The sequence below is a fragment of the Limanda limanda genome, chromosome 9 (genome assembly GCF_963576545.1).
Source record: "Limanda limanda chromosome 9, fLimLim1.1, whole genome shotgun sequence".
Taxonomy (NCBI): Eukaryota; Metazoa; Chordata; class Actinopteri; order Pleuronectiformes; family Pleuronectidae; genus Limanda; species Limanda limanda.
Genome location: NC_083644.1, coordinates 19,438,694 through 19,459,322, shown reverse-complemented (window position 1 = coordinate 19,459,322; position 20,629 = coordinate 19,438,694). Strand labels below are relative to the sequence as shown.

The window sequence follows — 20,629 nt, the reverse complement described above, 5'->3', positions numbered from 1 at the left end:
CCAAAGAGAGGTTTTTGGTTATTGTTGAAATTGTCGAAATATGGCAGATATTTGCCAGTAAAAACCCTGGAGTCGCTACTGTTTTTGATTTCAGTCTAAAAGCTTCTGTCATCAAACTTGGTTTTCTTTCTTGTTGAAAGGATAATGATTGAATATACTCAGATCCAAACAGTTATTAATAATGGTTCTGTCAAAAAACAGATTTTATAGACTGATCTCACTCAGTGCTTAAAAATAAAAAAAATCACTTCCACAACCTTCTGCCTTACTCCACCCCACTTCTACCTTCAAAATAAAACGTTTGTATTATATTCTGCAGTGTTTTACATCAATTCCATTTTGATAAAGTTTGAAAATGAAAACAACCATGAGGTTATGATGACAACTGTAAAGCTGCCCCGGAGGGGTTTTCTACCCAAGAAGAAAAACTACAAACATTACATTTTTTATGTTTAAACATGAATATATTCCACAACAGCTGGAGCACTTCTCCATACACTCAATCAATCATGCGCACAAAAACATACACACAGACACGCCACATGTAAACATGCTCTAAAACCTGGCTTATATTTGTCATTCATGCATTCTTTGTGCCAAAACTAACAGAAATAAAAGAGCTTTTTATTCGGACTTCAAAGAAAGCAAGGGAAGAAACGGGAGAGTTGAGTGAGATAGAGATCATAGAGTGTGTTTATAGAGGGAGTTTTCGAGTAAAATAGAGTGTTCAAGCTGTGGTTGCTTTCATGCTTGTCTGTATATGTTAATAGCAACATTTCTGACCTCTTTAATGAGACGTAAATGTAACATAAGATGCTTTTTTTATTTTCAAATTTTTATACACAATCATAGAGTTTTGGATTCAGCAACAAAAAAACGTCAACATGAATATTTTATGAGATATCGCTCAACTACACTTAATAAATAATTTGAGTGTTTGACCCCTGTGGGACTTCTCTCTCTTGACTCTATTCTTCAGTGTGTGTGTGTGTGTGTGTGTGTGTGTGTGTGTGTGTGTGTGTGTGTGTGTGTGTGTGTGTGTGCGCTCGCTCACATGCATTTACCCGCGTGCACATGCATGCTGTGGATCCAGCTATCCCACTGGAGTCTGTGGCTAATGCATACCAGACATTCTGACAGCAGGAAAGTGCATTGAAATAAGCTCTGTCTTTCTCCCCAACACTTGTGTGTGTATATGTGTCTGTGCAAGTTTGTGTGGTGTGCGTTTCCCAGTACTTGACCACTCATAAGTCATGGAAAGGACTGTTTGTGCATCTCATCATGGTCAAAGTTCAACAAGTTCACCATTAGATTTGTTTGTAAAATCTGACCCAGGGGATTTCTTCTTCGCAAAACCACCAGCGACCTGCTCTAATATATAGAAGCAGGATATATCCACCTATAATTCTGTCTGATGCTGTAGCGCTTCTGCATTGAGAAGAGGGTTATTTTTCCACAGTCTGGAAATATTCATGGCTGAATTTAGTAGTGCTGAGATGTTGAGTGATGCCAACTTTCCCCTGTTTAAAATTCCCCTGCAGTGGAGTTATACCATCCCTGTCTTTTCCATTTTACTAGTGAGTGGGCGAACTTTATTTCACTGTGGAGAGGGAAGGCGGATGTGTGGACATACAGGCCTGAGCAGAGCAGCCAAGTATCATGTAGTGTTATTATTGTGTGGGCTTCTACTTGTGATGATGTTTCACATATATCCCAAATGAATGAATGAATGCATTAGTACTTTTTCTTTCGATCACCAAACTCAAACTCTAATGACTTTAAAGTGAGACTAACTTAGTATTATTTAAGAAATAGTTTTACACTCACCAATCAAAAGCAGAAATGCTGCTCGCCCCATTTAAAACCCTAGGGTTGTGTTGTAGTATGGACGGGCATTCACTCCCTGGTTCTTTAAGGCTTATCAACTTCCAGAAATCAAAGCGTTGCTAACACTTAGTTTCAGTAACAGTCAATTTGCTTCCTGTTTACACACCAGCACGCACATGCCCAGTGTGCATAAATGGCCTCATACTCAGGTGTGTTGGTATGGATCGTGGAGATTACTTCTGATACTGAGATGAATATCTTGTCTGGATGCAGATTTTGTTAAGTTAGTGAAAGCAGCAGGTCATAAACCCCGGGGGTTAGTGCGGGTCGTCCTCTACCCAGAAGGTCGGCGATTCAATCCCAGTCTACCCCATCTTCAAGCTGCAATTTCCTTGAGCAGTATACTGAAACCCCAAATTGCCCCTGATGGCTGAATCGTTCTCATAGTAAAAGTGCTGCCCATAGATGCACTGTATGAATGTTTGTGTGAATGGATGGATTATGAAAAACTGTACCGTTAAGTGCTTCTGTGTTAATGCAGGTGACCCCTTTTAAATTTCATGTCATTTTTTGAGTCATTGTGAATATCAAAATATTGATTTGTGCAGATTTAAAGCAAGTGACTGATGAGGATCGTGAGCTGTGATCCTGCAGTTCCCACTTGTGACTGCAGTGGCCACTGTTTGGCAAGGTAGACGATGCCAATTTTAGGAAGCAATAAAGTAGACAGTAAATGAAAAGAAAAACACAACCATAACTTCCCTGACCTATAACGGACAGGTATTATGTAGCAGACGTGAGCAGCGAGTTGCGTGACTACTCAGTGTGTGTGGGTGTGAGTGTGTTTGGAGTGAGCTGATGGACAGCAAACACTACAGAACAAGCCTGCCTTTCAGTAGTCAGGGTGCGGTAAAATCAAGAAGTTTGGGGGGGTTGGGGTATTGGTCCGTTTCTCCTTCATCTCCCTCTCTCTCTTTCTCTCCCTCTCTTCCTTAACCACACAAGGCTGGTATTTTTCCACCTTTTCTAGGCTGATATTTTTAGATGCTGTGGCCAAATGTGAAGCCTGATGGGTGGTGGGGTTGGTGTGTGTGTGTGTCTGTGTAGGGGCGGTTAGTCTTCTTATGTGTGTGTGTGTGTGCGTGTGTGTCTAAAGGCACACCGCTCGCCCCCGAGGTCACCTCTGAGTGGGTTGGGTAGATAAATAAACAAGGCAAAAGCCAACATTTGCAAGAGCGGTCATGCATCCGGCACGACACACTGAAACCCCTCTCTCTCTTTTTCTGAATCTCTGTGGGATGTGGTTGAAGACTCTGATAATGACTATTATTTTCTTCAATTATGTCCCAGGCAATTACTGTGTTTTCCCCCAACGGGTGATGCTGCACTGTCTGTGGTTTGCAGCTTCTCTGTATATTTCTGGCAAGGCCTCACAGGAAAAACTACACAACTCATGTCGCCACCTCATACCACATGACATGCACATTATGGCCCCAGCATTTCCTCTAAGAGCTCTGGGCTTTATGACAATGTTTCATGCCAGTGTGGAGACAGGAGATTCAGCACCATGCTCCTCTCCTTCTCCGTCTCAATTCCTGTTTACACTCTTCACCTCTCTGTGAATTGGGCTGTGCGGAGGAGCACCAACCACCTCAAACCCCATAACCTCTCCCTGGACCGGGCTGCAACCCTGTAACAAGAGGACAGATACAACATTTCAGCCTCCAGAAGCCAGATATTATCGTTCTTAATGTTCCACTTTATTTCTAAATATTATCCCACTCTGATTTGATTTTGAACGATTTCTTGGAGATCTCTGTTGTTGCCCTTGAAGCCGGTTTTGACGACTTGTGTTTCACTGCAGCTATGATCCGTGCAGTCTGAGCGCCCCACCTATGATCAAAATGGTTTTGTAATTGTGATTTCAGCCGAGCTCTCCACTAATATACAGGGAAATGGAGACGAGTGAGACGGTTTAAGGTTGATGTGGTCTGTTTATAGGCAAGGCGATGTAGTGCGAGGGGTAGAGAGGAGGGAAGGGGTGTAAACAGATAGCGGGATAAATGATGAGGACTGAGGGGAAGAGGGCTGAGGAACAACGGTTTGAGAGGACAAGATGAAAGAAAGACAGAGGAGGCAATTGTCGACATCTGGAAGAGTTTTTGTTTGTGCCTCTTTCAAACTGTCACGGTGTCACTGCCAAGACTGAGCCTGCATGCGTGTGTGTGGTTACATCTACGCCTGCCTTGTGTGCACACGACATGTGAGCTGTGTATCAGATCTGGAGCCCTCGTCCAACCCTTCAGGGGTTTCCACATCTTGACTTTTAAGCAAATATTTGGAGGAGATGAAGAGAGAATCGCAGGGAGAGAAAAGGGGAGGAAAGACAAAGCAGGAGAGGGACAGAGACAGCCTTGAACCTCCGTCTCTGCTGTTGCTGGCGTCTTCTCAAAGGCTTTTCTGTGAGTCAAGGGGCAGAGTTAACAGGGTCAGGATCCCCTAAACTTCTGCCTCCAGCTCCACTGCATCATATACAGAAATCAAGTTTTTTCAAAAGGCTCTTTCATCCACATATGAGGGCACCTAGTGGTCACATCCTGTTTTGCGGAGTTATCAGTGTTAGACCAAAACAGCCCAACCGTTTAGATAACACATGATGGAAAAGTGCCCTTTTACTTTTCCTCATGGAAACACCCCTTCATTCATTCAGAGTCTTGTAAAAGTTAATAGATACCATGCCGGCTGTGTCACGCTCAGTTAACCACGAACCCGCTGAGTCCTAATGGGATGAAGCATTTCTAAATCATGGTTTTAATTTGAATCGAGTCTCGCCACCGAAGGAGACAGAAGAGAGGAGAGAGGGATGAGACCACACAGGAGGTCAGGATGGAGAGGAGACAAAAAAAGTAAGGATGAGGGGGTGTATGCAGGAAACAGAGGGCACATTGCTTCTATTGACCACACAGTGGAGGCGTGATGGACTCAGACCAGACAGTTTTACCACACACACACACACCCACACATACACACACACACACACACACACACACACACACACACACACACACACACACGTTTGTGATACCACTGCTATTTGAATTGGCATTGAATGTATCCAGCTTATTATTTCAATGAAGCAACCACAATTTGAGAGCGAAATGTGTGTGTGTGTGTGTGTGTGTGTGTGTGTGTGTGTGTGTCTGTCTGTGTGTGTGTTCTCTCACCCAACTGCTTCACCCAGCATCATTAGGAGCTGGGAGTTCTGTTGTAGAAATGTCTGAGTGTGTCTGGTGAATGTTTGAGTAAACCAGATGTCTGGTTGGTCTGATACAAGTGAGTGTATAGGGGCATGTTTCAGTGTGTTAACAGATAAAAAACAAATTGAATTTAAATGAACTAAAACTCAGGTAGGGGACAACAATTAGATTAAACTAATCAGATAAACAATAAAAATAAAATTCTCTGATTGACATTCAATTTTTTTTATAGAATTGTGCATGTTGAGCAATTAAATATAAATTATTCGAATACAGGCTGACACAGGTGATCCATAGGCCAATTTCTGTCCATTTTTGACAAGACAGACATTTTACCATAACGGAAAAGTAAGAACTCTAAATATTGCTCTATTGCTCAAAATATAAAAGTACGTCAGGCAGAAAATATGGACCCAAACAGAAAATAGCGTTGTCAACAGTTTCATCAAATTTATTTCTGGATTTTCCAGAATTACAGAAAATCGGACTTGACGTAAGTGAACATGGAATGACTGCAAAGTGTAAAGGATGTACCACCAAAAATAAACTAAAAAAGCTGATGACAGTACTTGTTATTAGTCACTTATTTTACCTCGTGGTAAATAGTGTTTATGGCAGAACAAACAGTGGATATTGGTCTTGTAGTTTTTTGCTGACCTCTATTACAGTTATGATGTTCACTTGCGTTTATTTGTGCCTCAGGTGTGTGTCGGTATCCTCTGGGCATGTCAGGAGGGCAGATACAGGATGAGGACATCTCTGCCTCGAGCCAGTGGTCTGAATCAACCGCCGCTAGATATGGAAGGTCAGTCACACACACACACACACACACACACACACACACACACACACACACACACACACACACACACACACACACACACACACACACACACACACACACACACACACACACACACACACACACACACACACGCTTCACAGTGTGTTTGCCCTATAATGAGTGTGTGGGTGCAAGGTGCCTGTGCCTGTTTATTTGCAGTTAACCACAATCTGGGGTATCAGTTCAACTTACAGCCACATGGTTAAGGAAGCCTATATATGTGTGTGTGTGTGTGCGTGTGTGTGTGTTGCAAAACTTGGGTGGCCGTCACTCAGTATCAGGATAATGATGTAATACACATTCTCCATCCATTCTGGCTGTGTTTTCAGTTCTGCCCAGCTCCTTCTCTCCCGTGCCAGCCCCTTGCCCCAAAAATGAACAGTTTAAGAAGAATTTACAATGCAGCCTTTCACCCAGGTGTTTCCATAACAGGCTTTAAAAACTGAAACCCACCACCACATTCCCTTTTACTTTCCTCTCCCCATTCCAATTTCATCCTGTCCCAATATTTCTTCTGCCACGCTCTTTTCCCTTTCCTGCTGTAATTCTTCTGCGGCCGTCCATCCACCCACTGTTCATCCCTCAATCGTCCCTTCTCCATTCATCTCTCTCCAGGCTGGACTTCGAGGAGGGCGATGGTGCGTGGTGTCCGGAAATAACAGTTGAGCCAGACAGCCTGAAGGAGTTCCTCCAGATTGACTTGCGCTCCCTCCACTTCATCACCCTTGTGGGCAGCCAGGGTCGGCACGCTGGAGGCATCGGCAATGAGTTTGCCCAGATGTACAAGATTAAGTACAGCCGTGACGGAAGCCGCTGGATCTCGTGGAGGAACAGACAGGGCAAGCAGGCAAGTCAATCCACCAATCAGTAAACTGGTTGGTTTAGGTGTTACTGTATGGTGTACTTCAAGATTTATGACAAACTTCTGATAAAGATCTGTCTTCAGGTATTGTTTTTAAGGCATTTAGTTACTTTTACGAGATATGACTGTGTTAATAGAAACAATAGAGGTAACTTTTAAGCTAAATCAATATTTTTCATTATGATATAAAGGGGCCATTTTTTCTCAGTCATTAGTGAGTTCCTTTGTGTGTTTGTTTGCAGGTGATTGAAGGAAACAGAAACGCCTATGACATTGTACTAAAGGACCTCGAGCCACCCATCATCGCTCGCTTTGTCCGCTTCATGCCCGTCACAGACCACTCCATGAACGTTTGCATGAGAGTGGAGCTCTACGGCTGTGAATGGCTGGGTAAGACGTGAGAGAGGACTGATGAGAATATAGAGAACATACGTAAGGATTGATGAGTTTATAGAGGACACGTAAGGACTGATGAGGGTATAGAGAGGATACGTAAAGACTGACGAGGGTATAGAGAGGTTCTTAGGGACGGATGAGGGTATAGAGAGGCCACATAAGGACTGATGAGGTTATAGAGAGGACACATAAGGACTGTGCGGGTATCACCCTTCACATTTACAGTACATTCACATTTACAGTCAATTTAGAGTGTTTCAATTAATCTTTGCCCAACCTGCATGTCTTTGGACTGTGGGAGGAAGCCAGAGTATCACCGGGCTGCCCCACTACAATAATGACACAATGCATTTTTCTTCCAGTATTAGACACCCCCCCCCCCCCCACTTCTGTTCTTTTTACTTTCATTCTCACTTTAATCCAAGATTTCACCGTTTTTGAGTTTGTTTTTGAGTTTTCTCACCAAAAATAAAAAATCTGCTTTACAGATGGTCTCGTGTCGTACAACGCTCCAATAGGAGAACAGATGAACTCGCCTGATTACCCTGTTTATGTCAACGACTCTGTCTATGACGGAGCAGTCATCCACAGGTATGTGTTTTACTGTGTCTGCTGTGTTCTCACACCACTGAACTGCTCTTATCCTCCATCACCACTCTCAGAATCAGGTTTTATTGCCAAGCAGGTTTATCCGCACAAGGAATTTGCTGTTGTGTATTTTTGCAAGTTTGTATATAAAAATAGGAAAATAGGAAACACAAATTAAATATGAAAGATACTTTAAGCACTAGGGAAGGGATTGTGCAATACGTTGTAAGTAAACACTAGAGACTGGATTGTGCAAATAACAGTTAGTCGGTTATTTGCCAAGAGAAGTTAAAGTGTCATTCTCACCTCTTTGTTGCCTGGTCACCATGGTGAAAGCAAAGAGTCAGATGGTGGGGAGTGGGTCATGGTGGTTTACTGTGAAGCAATACCTCATGGGAATGACTGAGTCAACCATGTCTATAAAGTTTCAACACTGCAATGAACAACTCAGAGTCTCATTGGTGCTTGGATTAGGATATTGTGAATAATGTCCTCCATGACACAGGCCTCAGGAACACTACAGAGGGAAAAGAAAATGGCCCGTATTACAATATCTCAGCCAACAGTAGGAGTGAGGGATTGGTTTTGTTATGCTGCCCTCTAGTGTTGAGTAGTTGTGCTGTTAAAACGATTTGACACAGGCTCAGAGATGTCAGTCCACTAAACATTTTTGAAAATCAAGATCCATGAATGAATGTACTATCTCACAATGTTAAAGAAAGATAAAAAAAAAAAAGTCCTGGATCCACCCCATGATCCACATCTTCTCCAAAACACTGTGTTTTTCTCCGGCCAATATCAAATCTTTCCATCAAGTTTCATCATAATCTGCCCAGTAGTTTTTGCATAACCCTTTTTACTAACTAACAGACAGATACATGACAGGCTGTGTTGCCATCTGTGTTTTCTACCGCTTACCTCTTATCTGTGTTTTTCTCAGCATGACAGAGGGCTTGGGTCAGCTGACCGATGGGGTGTGTGGTCTGGACGATTTTACACACAGTCACGTCTACAACGTGTGGCCCGGGTACGACTACGTGGGCTGGAGCAATGAAAGTTTCCCCAGTGGATATGTTGAAATCATGTTTGAGTTTGACCGGACGCGAAACTTCACCACCATGAAGGTGATGTACCACAAGGTCATCCTTTCACAAAAGTTCAGTTTTACATGTCTCTTCATTTCTAAAACGTTCCTCTCAATGTGTCCCGGGTCCAGGTCCACTGCAACAACATGTTTTCCCAGCACGTCAAGGCTTTCCGTCAGGTGGTGTGTTACTTCCGCTCTGAGTCGGACTGGGAGGCCTTGCCACTCTCCTTCAGCCCTGTGGTGGATGAGAAGAATCCCAGCGCTCGATTTGTCACAGTCAACCTAGCCAATCACATGGCCAGTGCCATCAAATGCCAGTTCTACTTCGCTGATGCCTGGATGTTGTTCAGTGAGGTCACTTTCCAGTCAGGTACTGATGAACTGTGTGCACAATATGTTTGTGCTCATTGTATATTCTTAGGTTTTATTATTTTCTTTATTGTCACATTCGATGAGCACAGGTGCTTGTGTAATATCCTATTTTCAAACAATATGTGTAAGAATTAACATCACTAACTAAAAAATAACTATTAAAGCAATTTTTGATGTAATCTAGAAATTATTTATTTATTAAAATCCATAATTTGTCTCTGCTCAGCTCTGTACCATCTGCCCTTTCAGACACAGCCATGTACAACACAACTCTGGCTCCACCCAAGACTGGACTGCCACCCAACATACAACCAGGTTGGTGATCTCAAGACCCACACACCCAAGTCTATGAATCTAATAACAGGCTTCAGTTAATAATCCTGCATCATGTTTGACAATGGACAATATGTGTTATTCATTTGTCCAACATTGCCACACAAATATAACAAAATTATAACACAGTACAGCAGGAAAAGCACAGATGTTACTGCGGCTCTGTCTCTGTTATTCAGCCATCTTTGACTTTAATGATGTATAAACCTTCATCTTTCTCACCGTGACATTTAAACATATCTCTACAATTCGAATTTTAAAATAGCAAAAGACACACGCATGGGTGGAACAAATCCTGATAAAGAACTGGTTCTGCAGGATGTGGGTGTGTCGGTAAGTCCTGTCACTTTGGGCTGACACACCTCAATGAAAAACAACTATGGTTAATATTAAACCTGTTAGATAAGCCAAATTATCTGCTTGTGATTAACTTTTCATAAAAAATTTTTAAATTAAAATGTAAGTCAGTGTTTGAATGTGCACATGCTTCCGGACGGGTCTGATTTAATTGCAGATATACTGTATGATCCCTCATATCCACATCCTGTCATTAAAAATGTATCTGTATCTCCCTGCCCCTCCACAGAAGATGACCCCACCCACAAAATAGATGACAGCAACACCAGGATACTGATTGGTTGTTTAGTGGCCATCATCTTCATCCTAGTGGCCATCATCGTCATCATCTTGTGGAGGCAGGTGTGGCAGAAGATGCTGGAGAAGGTGAGCTCACCAATCGCTCAAAAGCTACATTTACAGAAATACTTGAAAAAAAATATAGATTTTGCACATTTTCAATTAGATTCCTGAGTTCTCTTTCGGGAGGTGATTAGACCTGTTCCTTCACCCCCACATCCTTTATTCTGTAGGCCTCTCGTCGGATGCTGGACGATGAACTAACTGCTAGTTTGTCAATACAGAGCGAGACGTTCGCCTACAACCACAACCAGTCGAGCACGATCAGTGAACAGGAGTCCAACTCCACCTACGAGCGCATCTTCCCCCTTGGTCCAGACTACCAGGAGCCGTCACGTCTCATATGTAAGCTGCCAGAGTTTTCACAGAGCTCGGAGGAGCCTGGTAGGTGGACATGCACGTCTGCTTGCATATATACACATCAATTAAAAAAGATATGCACAATAAACATGCTAAATCTTGTCTAATGTGTTCCAGCTTCTACCAGCACAGCAGCATCCAAATCCACCATAGCTACTGTGGTCCAGGATGGGGCCCCTCACTATGCAGAGGCAGACATTGTGAACCTGCAAGGTGTGACAGGAGGCAACACGTATGCCATCCCTGCTTTGGCCATGGACCTGCTGTCAGGGAAGGACGTCGCCGTTGAGGAGTTCCCTCGAAAACTGCTCACATTCAAAGAGAAGCTGGGAGAGGGCCAGTTTGGAGAGGTGTATGCTCTTTACTAATATAAAAAACATTAAAAAAAATAAAAACTCTATAAATTATATACAGGTGAGTTTTTATCCACTTAAGAGTACTGAGTTATACTTAAAACTACCTACACACATAATTATAACCTGAGTATGTAAAAAGTCTTGAGATATTGTATGTTGTGATTTAAAAATGAAATTGACTTGAGGTGAATTACCATCATAACACCTCCTCTCCTCTCCTCTCCTCTCCTCTCCTCTCCTCTCCTCTCCTCTCCTCTCCTCTCCTCTCCTCTCCTCTCCTCTCCTCTCCTCTCCTCTCCTCTCCTCTCCTCTTCTATTCCCTCCTCTCCTTTCAGGTGCATCTGTGTGAAGCAGATGGAATGCAGGAGTTCATGAATAAAGAGTTTTTATTTGACATCCCAGAGGACGTGCCAGTTTTAGTGGCGGTGAAGATGCTCCGTTCAGATGCTAACAAAAATGCCAGGTATCGACTGGGTGCCTCTCGTAGCCTGTTTCCTGTACTATATGACATTGACATAATTGTGAATTGAATCTGTGTAAAATAAGTCACTTAACTTAAGCATATGATTTTATCTTGGTAGGAATGACTTCCTGAAAGAGATAAAGATCATGTCACGTCTGAAGGACCCCAACATCATTCGCCTCCTAGCTGTGTGCATCTACAGCGACCCACTGTGTATGATCACAGAGTACATGGAGAACGGAGATCTCAACCAGTTTCTGTCCCGCCACGAACCCGAGGGACAGCTCGCTCTGCTCAGCAACGCACCTATTGTCAGGTGCGTAAGTGGCTGCTGTAAATACATGCTTACACCTCCTTTATTTTCCTTCAAAACCAATTCAACTATATCTTCTCTCTCATTCCCAGCTTCAGTAATCTGTGCTACATGGCCACTCAGATAGCATCAGGGATGAAGTACCTCTCGTCTCTAAACTTTGTCCATCGGGACTTAGCCACGCGAAATTGCCTGGTGGGCAAGAAGTACACGATAAAGATAGCTGACTTTGGCATGAGCAGGAACCTGTACAGCGGTGACTACTACCGCATCCAGGGAAGAGCCGTGCTGCCTATACGCTGGATGTCATGGGAGAGCATCCTGCTGGTGAGGACTCATACTTGAACAATAAAGAAACATGTTCACAATCATGTTTGTGCAGCGCCCCTGTGTAAAATTGTTGAAAGACATATGCAGACTGTGCTGCTCGCTTTTTACACCCTCTTGTATTGCAGGGTAAATTCACCACAGCTAGTGATGTGTGGGCCTTCGGGGTGACCCTGTGGGAGATACTGAACTTCTGCAAAGAGCAGCCGTACTCTCAGCTCACTGATGAGCAGGTGATAGAGAACACAGGGGAGTTTTTCAGGGACCAGAAAAGACAGGTGAGTGCCATTACAACCATTACAAATATAAACTAGATTGCCACTCAGTAGAGCTCATACCTTCGCAAAGGCCCAACAGTCCTTGTAAAGTCAATCAAGATGCAGCCAAATTTCAATCAGAACCATGAATTACACGTCCTGGCTCGCAATGTTAAAGAAGGTGAAATGAAAATCCTGGATCCGACCTCTGATCCGGATCTGCAGCATTATTTAATGGATTCCGACCTATACAGTAACCCTTCACCAAGTTTCGTGGGAAATCTGTTCTGTTGTTTTTGCAAAACAAACAAACCTCCCTCCTTATCGTCTAGATCTACTTGCCTCAGCCTGTGCTGTGTCCAGACTCGCTCTACAAGATCATGCTGAGCTGCTGGAGGAGGAACACCAAAGAACGGCCCTCCTTCCAGGAAATACACCAAGCCCTCCTGGAAATACAGCCTTAAGCCGGGGCTATGTTTTCAGACTGTGATTCCCAGTCTGCTCCTCTCTGGAAGAAGTGGTGCTCGACTAAAGCAGGAGAGACACTCCAGCTTCAATTCGTCTTGTCTTGGGGGTGAGAGCCACCTGTTGGCTACAAGCTACGATCTGGGAAACACTGTTCCATGGACTTAACACACCTCAAAGATGGACTAGCAGACATGTTGTGTGTGTGTCAGTTTGCATTTAATCAGCACAATCACATTGGACAAGATGTCTTTTAGAAAGGCATATATTCTTAAGAAAATCACTTCTGTGTAGTTGTACACAACCCTGAAATACACACATGAAACAAAGATGATTACGGTTGTGTGGTGACACATGTTCTGCAAGTCAGAATTAAATGTAGCAAGTGACCTACGGCACTTTTCAAAATAAAATGTTAATTTTGTTGATATGAGATTAGATTTCCCATGTTGCCACCTTGCTCGGTAAACAAACATTGTCGAAGAACTTTCTTCTTGAGGACTGCTTGAATGTAGAAGGAAAAAGTGCAGCAATCCATTACTGTTACATTTCATTATATTTCAAGTGTTTCATCTCAGTCACTCAGACAAACCTCCAAACGTTGTTTAAACAAGAACATTTAGTCCTTCTCATCTCCCTGCCGTTTTCCTACAGTGATCTGAACACGACATGTATATGCCTGTGTATATTCAATAGATAAGTCTAAATCTCAAATATCAATATTTTGTATTTTATATTTATATGTTCCTATGTGTCTGTTCTGGTTAGGTTTTATGTATTAATATGCTTTTAAAGTTGATGTGAGTGAAATATCATGTAATTTACTTTGTCAAACTAAATCAGGAATCCAGGCTGTGCTGTGTTGGTTACTAGTATGTTTTCAGTCTGTTTCATTGAAGAGATGTCACTGAGTGTGTTGTGGATGTTGAAGAAGAGAAAGTAAATTGTCTTTTAAAAAAGGAATGGAGAAGAACATTGAGTTATAAATCATGACTTACGACTGCTGCAGATCATACAGTGGTTTAGCTCATTCAAACACATCCTAAGGACTCATCAATGGGAATTAGTTATCAGCAGTCAACTTGCTCTCTCTGTTACTGATCTGTGTTTTCCTGTGTTTTTCCATATGGAATGAAGCTTTGTGTTCTTTGTTTTACTCCAATAGCTTGAACGTCATACTGCATACCACTGTTTGAGCTACATGGGCTGTATTTACAGTTTCTGCACTCTTATCAGAGGCCTTTGTCCCACTTACCTCGTACGTTAAAGACACTTCTATCCATGGCGCATGGCGTCTCAGCCTTTATCTTTCACTACTTTACTGTCCCATGTACTATCTGGTAATTTCATGGCATTTACAACTTCTCAGTGTCATAAATGAGTGTAGAGGTGCAAAAATGTTATTGCACCCTGATAAGTCATATTTTTTAGTTTTAATAAAACTTTGTACAAAATTTTTCAGTGAGAATGTTTTTTTTAAATATAAACTAAAGTTGTACATTGATGGACAAATTACAAAATAAAACTTAAACAGGGAAGTGAATACCTCTCTCTGTGTGAGCTGCTGTCTTATTCATGAGAGCTGTTTATTGTATACTGTGTGGGCGGTGCTTGTAGCTGACCAGAATGGTGTCAGGATCTCATTGGCTGGATCTCGCTGGAGTGTCCAGTTACAGGATGGAGGTAGAGACTGGAGACCGGCACACATGGACCAGACACAGAACTTGTTGCATGTTAAGAACATTTGTCTGTAAAATTTGTGTTTCTCTGTTCCATTTGTTTCCAGTTTGGACCTGAAAAGATGAATAAGGTGGTTTTGGTGACGGGAGCAAATAGGTAATGACTGTATTTGTTGTTGTTGTTATACACCAGCTTGATACATAGTAGTTCTCCTCAGATACTTGACCATTACTGACAATAATCCATCAATTCACTGACCTTCAGTTATGCTTCAAAATGTTTACCCTCATCAATGCTGCTAAAACCTTTATCTTGATGTTGGTCTCCTTTACACTTGACATCTATTGCAATTCTGTCCGTCCTGGGAGAGGAATCCCACACATGTGGCTCTCTCTAAGGTTTCTACGTTCTTTTTACCCTGTTAAAAGGGTTTTTAAGTAGTTTTTCCTTACTCTTGTTGAGGGTTAGGGGCAGATGATGTCACACCATGTTGAAGCCCTATCAGACAAACTGTGATTTGTGAAAATGGGCTATGCAAATAAAATTTGATTGGCATCTCAAGTGGAAAAAACGTATCACTTTCTCTCAATATCTTCAATCCTATTTTAGGATATGTTTAGTATTTCATTCTATTATTTACATATTGGTTATTTATTTGCCTCTTTGAAATTTCTATAAAAATAGTCTATAAAAAACGTGTGGGCTGCCAGTTATGTTACTTTTAGTACAAGAATGTCCCATGAACTATTATCTTGAACATTCAGGTACTGTGTGATTATAGTAATACATCTGTCCATGCTATGTGTCTCCCTGCAGTGGCATCGGCCTGGCGCTTTGCGAGCGTCTCCTCTCACAGGGCTCGGAAGGCCTGCAGCTGTGTCTGGCCTGCAGGAACATGCGTCGGGGCCAGGCCGCTCGCGCTGCCCTCATCACATCTCACCCCACGGCTCAGGTGGCCCTGCTGCAGCTGGACACCAGCAGCATCTCCTCTGTCATCAGCGCCGCACGGGAGGTCAAGCTCAGGTAGGAAGGCCTCTCACCCAAACACACACACACACACACACACACAAACACACACACATTCATGGATTTGAATAAAGGCTCCTTTATACTTGTCCGTTTTTTCGGATACGGACAGATAAGACCGCCCTATCCGCCGTGGAACGCCCTCTCCGGGCGCCTCAGAGAGCTTTTCGTACACCTCTGATTTTTCTAACTGCCGTGTTTATTTCGGAGACCCCACGGACAGCCCTCGGCTGTGACTGGTCCGCGAACGACATCATTTCCTTACGACGTCATTTCCGGATTTCACATTTCCGGACCTAAAACTTCCTGCTTCACTAAATAAACAAACACAACTACGATTCTACAATAAATGTAACGTGTGTGTTAAGCCAGCGGAGTTGTCCGGCTGACGGTGGCTCGTTAGAGCACTGACGGCGTGTGTGCACGGTCACTGGGTAGTAGTTAGTGTCGGGAGTCCCTGCTGACTGTGTGTGGAAGCTGGGGTTGAAGCTAGCTGGGGGGGAAGCTAGCTAGCTCCGTCTAGCTTCAAGCTACACGGAGCTTCAAGCTGTGGAATTAGCAACACAGTTTGGAAACAAGACCTGGGAACCGCTGCACTAAGAAACGATTACATCAGCATTTTGACCCGCTGGGTGTCACTTTATTTTATTTAGTTGCCATCGTAGCCTACACTGTGTGCAAGTGGGGAGTAAGTTAATAAACAGCGTGGACTTCTTCTGATTACTCGTGAGGCAGGCTTCTCCAAGCTTGTCTTCCGTTGCGCCACCTACTGTTCTGGCGGTGAATTGTTTTCAACACGGAGAGGTATAAATGAAAGTGTCCGTCCGATCTGTCCGTTCGTCCGTCCATAGCAGATTCGTAGTAGCATAATGGAGCCTTAACAAGGAACAGATCCTTTGTGTGTGTTAGAAAGCAACTGAATACATATCTGTGCCATTGCTTGTCATCTGCAGGTATAACCGATTAGATTACCTCTACCTGAATGCAGGAATCATGCCAAACCCACAGTTCGATGTAAAAGCCTTTTTCAAAGGCCTCTTCTCCAGGTATGTTATTGATTTTTGAGGCTCTTGAGTCATGAAGCTCCTCTATGTCATTACATGTGATGAATGCTTCAGTCATCTACATTATTTCTATGATGCTTCTATTTCAGCAATATTGTTACCATGTTTGCTACCGGCGCGGGGATTCTGACGCAGAAGGATGACGTCACCTCTGATGGCCTGCAAGAAGTTTTTACAACCAACCTGTTTGGTCATTTCCTACTAGTCAGTTACTTCTACTTTGTCGAACCAAATAATCTTTAGGTCTGATTCACACATAGAACTTATGCACATTCCCTTCATTTCTCTTGTCAGCTGTTTGCCCTTGTGGACCAAATATAGGTGATACTTGAACCGACTGTCACTGATCAGTGATGCTCATTAAAAATTAACAGTGTTCCAGCCATAAGGTCACTGCAGACAGTTTTCTGCTTAGTGTGTGTTCGCAGTGGAATTCTGTCCGTCATAGCAGCTTGCCATCAAAGAGGAACTTGCTCAAAAGATCAGAAATCTATCTTTATTGCTAATTTGCTTTTTAGACAGACAAAAAGTGACTTTTAACGGGGTCCTTTTGAAAACTCTCAATAAAGTCAATGAAGCTTATTGACCTTTGCTGATTAGTTTCATTCATCTTAAAGGGCATGTGGTGTACATGAAAAAATATGTTATATTATTTTCCATGCTGCTTGTAAGCTACATATTAAGAGTTCCTTCAAGATGTAAAAGTGAATTCATATTGGAAAGAATTACATTTCACATGTTTCTCATAAAGATAAAACTGATTTTAAAATGTAATTAACTTTTCTGTTTTCAAATCAGCGGGATGCCACATTCTGTCACCTTCAAATACAAATTGCAGCGGACACCAAAGCACATTTTTCTTTGCTTTGTTATTTAGAGCTAAAGCTGAACTAAGGCTAAATGACTTATCATGATGATGTGATGTTGTCGTGTGCCCTCTGTGTTGTGACCCAGATAAGGGAGCTGGAGCCAGTTCTGTGCCACACAGGTCGGACCTCGCAGCTGATCTGGACCTCCTCCAGTAACGCCCACCGCTCAGCTTTCAACCTTGAGGACATACAGCACCTGAGGGGCACCCAGCCCTACAGCTCCTCCAAATATGCCTCCGACCTGCTCAGCCTGGCGCTCAACACACACTACAACAAACAGGTCGTCTCTCACACACATCACATGTTGTGTTGCGCATGTCTCATGCCTTTAAAAGACTGATCGAGAACCTTCTGCCTTTCTGCTTTCCAGGGTTTGTACTCATCTGTGATTTGTCCTGGTTTTGTGATGACCAGTCTGACCTACGGCATCCTGCCCTCTTTCCCAGAATTCCTCTGGACCCTGCTAATGCCTCTCTTTTGGCTTGTGAGTGCAGCTCTCAATATAAATTACTGACACACATCTGCTCCTCCAGTTAATATTGTGTGTATGAAATCAGTTTTTGAGTAATTTGTTTTTTCGTCTCTAAATGATTACAGATAAGAATGTTCACCAACACTTTCACCCTGACACCTTATAATGGAACTGAAGCCCTGGTATGTAAAATAAAATGTCTAATAAAGTGAAAAAGTGACTTTTAGAACAACTCTAGTTCCGGAAGTATATTTCCCATTCAACTACTCCAGTAACGTTTTGGAAAATTCCTTTAATCCTGGAAACAGGCCAATCAGCTTAGCAGTGGATTGTGAACATAACACATTTGATTCGTAGCAAAAATATTGGAAAACAGAAGAAAAAAAATGCAAAGATGCAAGAGTGTGTACATAATTATTTAAAGAGGGAAGGAGCCACATAAACCTTTGCAAACAATCCTTTTCCAATGAATTCAAGTGAGTATTCTCAAATTTTACCCTATTAAAATAGTATTGCAATAAATTATAGTTTGTCATGTATGTATGTATATAATGTATAGTATAGTGACTAGTTTAATAACCCGGAATGATCTGATCGCAGCAAACATGATTCTCAAGGTTGTGGTAACCATTTCCATGGTAACAGCAATCTCCACCAATCTTAGACTTCGCTGTCACATCTGAGGATTGTAGTTGTTGTTTTTGACATTGCAGATAAAACATTTTTTTTTTTTTTTTTTTTAAGTAGTTGATATCATATGGAGTTGTGCTTCCACAGGAGTAGATAACATTGTTTCATTATCTAGTCGCTTATAGTAAATTTACCTTGGATGGTTACGATATTGTGAACTCTACTCAGAAAATGAATCAGACTTCTACTTCCGGAACTATGTTGTTCAGTTCTATATCTATAGACTCTTTAGTACAAAAAAGGTCTTTATTGCTGCTCTCTCCTGTAGTTTTGGTTGTTTAAGCAAAATCCTGAGTCACTGGACCCACAAGTAAAGTACCAAAGCTTAACATCTGGACTGGGCAACAACTACACACAACCACGGAAGGTACGGCAAAACAGATTATACATTTAGATAGTCATGTCATGTAGTTCACAGTCTGAGTTTTGTGTCTCCTGGTCCTCTTTTCAGATGGACGTCGATTTGGAAACGTCAGAGGTTTTGTATGACAAATTACTGCAACTGGAAAGTGAAGTAAGGAAGAAGCTGAAGGAAAAACAAATATAACCAACCCAACATGTGTGACAGTGGTCCTGCAGGATCTGGATCATCTTGATGGATATCACTCAGTACTGTAAAAAAAAGATTTTACTTCTGCAGCATGCATAATCAGACTTTACAGAATTAACCATCCTCCATGGGCATCTGAAATCAAAACAAATTAAATTTTGCTGTTTGCATCTGTTTCATCTGTATCGTGATCAAAATAAAAGATCTGTCGTGATGGTTTGGCATGAGAGAGCTGAGAAGAACAACACAGTTTTGCAATTAGGCATACTTGGATGGTGGACCACGTTTCTGTCTACGCGGTGCAGGAGGGACTATATCCAACAATGTTGTTAATCCCGTGATCCCCGCGACAAACTGCGGTGCAGTGTGACAGCAGACTGTCAGTGTCATCCCAGAAGTTCACGTAAGTGCTCTGACTGAGTCCCTGTGCTGCGTATAGCGGTGCCGGTGCCTTGTGCCCACAGACGCACCTGAGGCTCCGCTGCGAAGGGTGCGAGGCGAAGAGGTGCTCCCCGGGTTCCGCTGCTTGTTTCCCGGTCCCGTGCTCCTCCTCCGCTCCGCTCAGTTTCGGGTTACAAAAAGCCCAAACCATCCCGCAGAAGTAGATGAAAAACGAGCCCATGACCATCACCATGAGCGCGTAGGACTCGATCATGGCTTTGTTGACTGGAGACGTCATGTCTGAAGGATGCGCAGGAACAATGCGCGGGTTTCCAAAGTGGTTTCGGGAGGGAGGAACTGTGCGACTGGCAGCATCACACATGTGGGCTGGGTCACTTCAGTTCCCTCTTCAGGCAGGTGGAGACACGAAGGGAAATATGTCTCTTCTCTGTCATCTAACTATCTAAGACCAGTATGATATCTGCGTGAGAAACAAATGAATTTGAAAATGAAAAAAAAAAAAAAAAAAATTATTAAAATTTAGAGGATAATTCTAATAAAACCCGAATGGTTGAAGAGGTCACATCTGGAGAAAAGACAAAAAATTAAGATAAAGATCACAAAATTGTGGGCGGGGGCACCTATAAGCTGTTTTTGAAGGCCTCCTCTCAGCTTAGGGTACCAGGCTATTGTCTGTGTTTTTGGACCAAGAACTTTTATATAATCTAATATCACATGATTTACAGGAATGACTTCAGATTCCTGAATGATAATGAAGTAAAACCAGGAGGAACTGCTGAGGAGAATCATCTTTTTCAATAAACTTAATCGAAACTTTATGGACTTTTAATTGAGACCATTCTGGGCAGAATTTAGAAAAACGGATTAAGTTAAATTTCATTATTAGGTCATTCTGCACAGCCACTTGTTATAGGACAACTTTGTGGGCTCTTTTAATGTGTTATTTAAGGTTAAACCGTGATCCTGTATTTAGGATTTAGTTGTATTCATGTGTGAGGAAGAAGGTAATGAAACTGTTGATTTGTATCTGGGGAGGTAGCTGGGAGAGCACCTTCACCTACACCTGGAGGATC

At 42.5% G+C, this 20,629-nt stretch overlaps 2 protein-coding genes across 2 annotated transcripts; both read left to right on the top strand.

Moving 5' to 3' along the window:
• The first annotated feature begins 5,794 nt into the window (after positions 1-5,794).
• ddr2a (discoidin domain receptor tyrosine kinase 2a) lies at positions 5,795-13,154 on the top strand. Its single transcript, XM_061078346.1, has 15 exons — positions 5,795-5,889; positions 6,544-6,775; positions 7,033-7,180; positions 7,675-7,777; positions 8,715-8,898; positions 8,991-9,231; positions 9,483-9,548; positions 10,153-10,289; positions 10,436-10,650; positions 10,750-10,972; positions 11,314-11,441; positions 11,560-11,757; positions 11,847-12,081; positions 12,210-12,359; positions 12,671-13,154. Exons 1-15 carry the CDS (start codon positions 5,810-5,812, stop codon positions 12,800-12,802), a joined length of 2,472 nt encoding a protein of 823 aa, XP_060934329.1. The 5' UTR covers positions 5,795-5,809; the 3' UTR covers positions 12,803-13,154.
• Positions 13,155-14,604: 1,450 nt separating this feature from the next.
• hsd17b7 (hydroxysteroid (17-beta) dehydrogenase 7) lies at positions 14,605-19,243 on the top strand. Its single transcript, XM_061077536.1, has 9 exons — positions 14,605-14,639; positions 15,300-15,506; positions 16,463-16,555; positions 16,663-16,777; positions 17,528-17,722; positions 17,813-17,926; positions 18,040-18,096; positions 18,873-18,971; positions 19,056-19,243. The coding sequence occupies exons 1-9, from the start codon at positions 14,605-14,607 to the stop codon at positions 19,149-19,151; spliced, it is 1,011 nt and encodes a 336-aa protein (XP_060933519.1). The 3' UTR covers positions 19,152-19,243.
• The last annotated feature ends 1,386 nt before the right edge of the window (positions 19,244-20,629 follow it).